This window comes from Elephantulus edwardii, unplaced genomic scaffold (assembly GCF_000299155.1).
Source record: "Elephantulus edwardii isolate Elephantulus edwardi_28Jun2011 unplaced genomic scaffold, EleEdw1.0 scaffold00021, whole genome shotgun sequence".
NCBI lineage: Eukaryota > Metazoa > Chordata > Mammalia > Macroscelidea > Macroscelididae > Elephantulus > Elephantulus edwardii.
Genome location: NW_006399771.1, coordinates 11791770 through 11797924, shown reverse-complemented (window position 1 = coordinate 11797924; position 6155 = coordinate 11791770). Strand labels below are relative to the sequence as shown.

Genomic DNA, 6155 nt, shown 5'->3' with positions numbered 1-6155 from the left:
CTTTCATCACTATAGGCTCTTCCTTAACCTTTATAAAATTAGCATAATAAATTCATCATGTGAGAAATTTTTTAGCACTCAGTGATTGTGATGTCTGTGACTTGAAAGTATCAAGGAGGTGGACATAAGGGAAGGTCTTACACATTCTGAGGTTTATTAATGGTTTTAATTTTTGTGATATATAAAATTATTTCTATGAAGAACTATATTATAAAGGCATAAATATAGAATAGAGGACCTATGTCAGCACTTGCTTCATAGATTTCTTAGGGATCATGTTAATGAAAAAAAGAATTACTTGGGAAATGAGGTTTAAAATAGTTGTACAACCCTACAAATATAATTAATATCACAGAACCATATATTTTCCTTGGTGTATTCTCAAAAACAGTAACAACAAAAATAAATAAAATTTAGGGGAAAAGACTGGGAAAGAATGTAAATAGATTTTATTTGCTATTCCTTTGATTCACTTAAAGATTTCTTCTGTCTAAGGTTCTTCACTGCATGATTATTCTTGTTATGTGCCGTTGAGTCACATGCAATTCATAGCAACCCTATGTACAATGCTCTGAACCCTGTCCTATCAGGGTCCAGTCTCACTGACTCTGTACAAATAAGCCCATTGCCCCAGTCACTATGTCAATCCATATTATCAAGCTCTTCTTCTCCTGCACAGTCCCTCCACCCTTCCAATCATGATGTTCTTCTCCAAGGACTCGTCCCACCTGGCCACATGCTCAAAGTATATGAGAGGCAGGGAGCTTCAAAATCCTTTTCTCTGAAAAGAAACTTGTTTCATTCTATCCAAGACAGATATATTTGTTCTCCTGGCGGTCCACAGTATGTTCAATACACATTTCCAACACCGCAACTCAATGGCATGGATTCTTCTCCTGTCATCCTCAGTCATTTTCCAGCTTTCTGATGTATAGCAAGTAATTGCAAAGACTAGGCTTGGATCAGACACACCTTAACCTCTAGAAGGATGTAATTGCTCTTTAGCACTCTGGAAAGGCCACTGATAGCAAACTTACCAGATACAATTAATCTTTTGACTTCCTGACTGTTGGTGCCAAGAATGTTGATTGTGGAGCTGAGCAAGCTGAAATTGTTAACAACCTAAATCTATTCTCCATCCATCCTGGTGCAGTCAATTGGCCTGGTGGTGAGAATCTTTGTATTCTTGATGTTGAACTTCAGTCCATTGTGAAGACTAATGTTCTTGAAATCCTGCAGCAAACATTTAAGGTCCTCCTTACAAAAGAAACAAGGTTGTGTCACCTGCATAATGCAAGTTGTTGATGAATCTTCCTCTAATCCTGATGTCACACTCCTCCTCATAAAGACTAACCTCCTGTATGATCCGTTCCACACATAGATGGAAAAGGTATGGAGGCTGGACACACACATCTCTGAGACACTCTTTTGAATGATAAAGTGTTTCTTTGGTCTGTTTTGACGACTGCCTCCTGGTCTAATTATAGGTTTCTCATGAGCACAGTCAAGTGTTTTGGGATTCCCATTCTTCTCAAAGTTAGCCACAATTTTTTGTGATCCACACAGTCAAATGCCTTTGCATAGTCAGTGCAATACGTATAGACATTTCTCTGGTACTCTTTTCTTTCAGTCAAGATTTATCTGACTTTGGCAGTGATGTCTTCAGTGCCAAGGCCTCTTCCAAACCCAGATTATACATCTGGAAGTTCTCTGTCAATGTATTGTTTCAGTTGTTTTTGGTCATCTTCAGAAGTATTTTGCTTGTGTGTGGTATTAGTGATAATACTGAGTGAGTTCATCCCTTTTGATTTTCAGACTCCAACTCTTTGCACATTTCATTATCATATTTTGCTTTCTTTTTCTGTGCTCCCCTTTGAAATTTTCTGTTCAGCTTCTTAACTTCTTGATTTCTTCCATTTGCTTTGGCATCTTATTGTAGAATGAGTATAAGATCCAGGAGGGGTGGGAGAAGCTGGAAGTAGAGGATGTTCAGGGGAAAGAAGGGATTAATCATTGGGTTGTAAAATTTGATGGGGGAGGGGAGGTAAATTGAAAGAATTGTCCTAATTTGTATTAGAATTTTTAATATAAACTAGTGTAAGGAAAAAAATCAAAAATGGAGAAAAAAGAAGCAAAATAAGTTTAAATAAATTTAAAACCATATAGACAGATATTCTGATTACATCACTTGCCTGTTTTATGATGTTTTATAATTGATCTTCTATATTTAAATACTTTTTCTCTTTAGAATCAATATAAAGTAGTACCTATTTTGTGTCCAAATGACAATTAAGACATTTTCAGTGGAAAATTAATTGGTACTACTTTCATAATGTTTTCTGGAAAAATGAATTAAAAGATGCTTGGTTCAATTTCCAATATTACATGCTAAGATATATTAAAAATAAATATAACAAAGCACACTCAAAGCTAATACAAAGACTAGCATTTTGAGTTTCTTTAGCACTAAATTTTATTACAAATACATTAACTTATCTAAAACTATCGAAGAGTCAAAATAAAAAATATGCACCTTTGGCTCGTCTCTTCGCACACCCATGCGGCCTCTTCTTGGTCTTCTTATTACTTTGGTTGTTCTATAATCAGACTGGCTGTCTACCAGTGATCCCACTGAATACCTCAACTCAGCTGATGTATCCAGGTGAGTCCTGGAAAAAACCAAAATATGAAACATACCCAGTCTCACAAATGAAATGTAATAGTAAATAACTATCCATTGCTGAATTAACTATAAGCAAAAATACTATGGCTTTAGGAAATTAAACATTACTAACATTGATGATTTACCATAACACATTGAATAAAGCCCCTTTAAGGGCTTGTAACAGAAATTCTCATCTTAGGTTTATTCTCTAAGTTAATGTTAATTGCCTTCTTTCAGAATAAATAATCTTTGGATCAATAATTATTATTTTATCACTTTTAAATATGATATAATGATACACATTAAGGCTGATATAATTGATGCCTTTGAGCTGTGGTGCTAGAGAAGAGTATCGAGGGTACCATGGACTGCCAGGAAAACAGATTCATCCTGGAAAGGGTTAAACCGGGCGGCTCGCTGGAGGCAAGGATTCTGAGCCTCCATCTAACATACTTGGGACATGTTGTAAGGAGGGACCGGTCCTTGGAGAAGGACATCATGCTGGGGAGGGTGGAGGGAGAGCGCAGGAGGGGAAGACCCTCTCTGAGGTGGATGGATTCAGTGACTTGGGTTATTGGGATGAGCATATCTGAGACGGTGCAATTGGCACAAGACAGAGCAGAGTTTAGGGCTGTTGTACATAGGGTCGCTGTGAGTCGCAAGCGACTCGACGGCACACAACAATAACAACAACATCATATTGGTTTTAGGGAGCTCTGGTGGCCTACTTGGTAAGGAGTTGTGTAACCAACCTAGATCCACCAGCTGGTCTTCTTGAGATGAAAGAGCAATCCCTCATGTGCAATTACAGCCTCTGAAAACCTGCTGGAAGGTCAGCGATGAGTGGTTCTGACTTGATGGCAATGGATTTGAAGTGGTTATTCCTTTTTTAAAAAATGCATTTAATTAAGGTATTTCTCATTAATGTAAATTAAAAAAATAAGAGGAATTTATTTACATGTTAAGCATTTAATGAATAATTTTGTAATATATAATCTATACTCAAATTCCAATTTAGGGACTCAAGAAAATGCTTACAATCAGATTGGTTTAATGTTAATAACATATTATTTTGGGGAGTTCTGGTGGCCTAGTGGCAAGAAGCTATGCTGCAATCAGAGAGGCATGCAGTTCAAAACCACCAGCTACTCTGTGGAAGAAGGATGGGCAATTTCCTCCTGTGTGATTAACTGTCTTGAAAACCCACCAGTGGGTTAGCTATGGAGTAGTTCTGACTCTGTGGAAAACAACAACAAGAACAACAAAACCAATCAAAACCAACAATATATTATTTTAGTCAAATGGGATAAACCCCAGGAGAAATGTTAAGCTTAAGAGAATTTTCTAAAAATGCAAAAAACAAATTTTGATATCTATTCTGAAATCTGCTTAGAGTCAAAACATTTGGAAAATTCCAGCTGGAAATATTATCATGCTGTTTTTCAATAAACTGCAATAAAGTACACTGTGATCAAAGTGCAGCAATGGTTTCCTCAGGCATATTATTATATAAATACTTAGAGCAGATTCAATTCATTACTATATTAATGATAACACTAAAAGACGTGACAACGTGCTGTCTTGTAAAATCAAGTAAGAAATTGATCATCTTTAGGAGTTATTCTGAGTGCTGAGCTCTCTGTTGGGCTTGGGGGAATCTCACTTGATGTACTATAGACTTTAGTCATATATTTTTGATGAAAACATAATTTGTTAATATTTCACAAGACCAGAAAAGATTAGAGGAAGTTTAAGCTTGAAAGACTGACCTAAGGGATAGCAAGATGTAGCTATTTTGTTAAGTAAGATAACAGAGTAAATGAATTACAGAACCATCTTTTCAAAACAAATTGGTTTTATTGATAATAACTTATTGAAAACTACCTCACCAACCAGGCCAAAAAACAAACAAACAAAAATAGCTCCACTGTCCGTTCATTATCTGTTGGGCAAAGGCACTAACTAAAATGACAACAAAGACAAAAATTTTAGTTTCCATTGTAGCTTCAGAGATATATGTCTAACACATTGTTTGTTGTGCTGCCAAGTCACTTGCAATTCATAGCGACCCTAAATACAATAGGGTTATCCTCGCTTGTGATGTCCTGTCACCCTTCCAAGCATAATGTCCCTCTCCAAGGACTGGTCCTTCCTTACAAGATTCCAAAACTATGTCAGATGAAACCTTAGAATATTCGCCTTCAAGAAGCAGTCTGTTTTCATCCTCTCTAAGATAAACCTGTTTGTTCTAGCATTCCAAAGTATGTTCAATACTCTATCCAGCATCACGGCTCAAAGGCATCAATTCTCCTTTATCATGCCTGGTCATTGTCTAGCTTTCTGATGCAGAATAGGTGATTGCAAAAACTATGGCCTGGATCAGGTGCACCTTAATCTCCAGACTGATATCGTAGGACACAGAAAACACTTAATAAATGGCAAGTTATTTTTAGAAAATATGAAGCAGAGCACAGGGCCAATCATATCAAGTCTGTCTTTAAATTCTTCCATGTGTTTCCAGTTACTTTGTCTAAAGTTTCAAGTATCATTTCTTGGAAGGACTTCCATAATATAGGCCTTTTCTACTTTTCTAACTTCATTTCTAGCTACTATGTTCCCTGTTCTCCATTCAAGCCATACTGACTTTCTTTCAGTTGTTTCAATACTTAAAATTTCTCTTGATTCTGAACCTTTGACCATTTTGGTTTTTACACTTGAAATAATATCTTCACATCTTGACATGGCTAACATTATTAAGTTTTCATCTTTATGAAGTCTTACTACTATATATTTTTCTAGCTTCAATTATCTTCCACATTAAAAAACTCCTTAAACTACTATCTCTGTTTTTCCATTAGATATCTGTACTCTTTATGTACTTCTATCTCCCAGTATCTTAAACGTAAGACTACTGGTTACAGTTCACCAGAGAAATAATTGGCCACTTCTCACATTTTATTCATCTCTTTGAATCAGTTCTCTATGAGGAGAAAGTAGAAGTAATACTTCTTTACTAATTCTATTTTTCATACCCACTCAGGGGCACTTTGGTTGATCTACTTTGTAAAGACTACAGCAAACATAAAAATAAACCAATCAGTAAAACCTAAGCCAATTTTATATTGTCACATGAGATCTTTATGTAGTAGAGTTTGACAAAAACAATTTAGTTTTTAAATCATTTTTGGTATACAAGATTTTGAGAAATTTTTGGTGGTCTAAATAGATTATGATTTATTCATCAATTTGTTAGGCCATGAACCCTATTTGCGGTCAATTTCAACTAATAGTAGTCACATGCTATGCCTTGCTTTTTGTGTGTGTGTGTATTTTGACAACATTTTTCTTTTTTTCCATTATTATCACCTCAGTATAAATTCATATGAATGACTTCAGAGTTTTGGTGTGTTGTTTTGTTGTTTTTTTTTGTACAATGATTTAGTCATTGCAAAGGGTTTGGGTTTTTTGTTTGTTTGTTTTTACTTAAAGG

The 6155-nt window shown here is 35.6% G+C and overlaps 1 protein-coding gene across 4 annotated transcripts in view; it reads right to left on the bottom strand.

Annotated features, from left to right (window-relative positions):
* Window positions 1-6155, bottom strand: part of PPFIA2 (protein tyrosine phosphatase, receptor type, f polypeptide (PTPRF), interacting protein (liprin), alpha 2) — a 778898-nt gene that overhangs the window by 163860 nt on the left and 608883 nt on the right. For all 4 annotated transcript variants that reach the window (XM_006882537.1, XM_006882538.1, XM_006882540.1 and 1 more), the window contains one exon: window positions 2534-2669. In XM_006882537.1, coding sequence (XP_006882599.1) covers window positions 2534-2669 — 136 coding nt within the window. The remainder of the gene's footprint in view (window positions 1-2533; window positions 2670-6155) is intronic.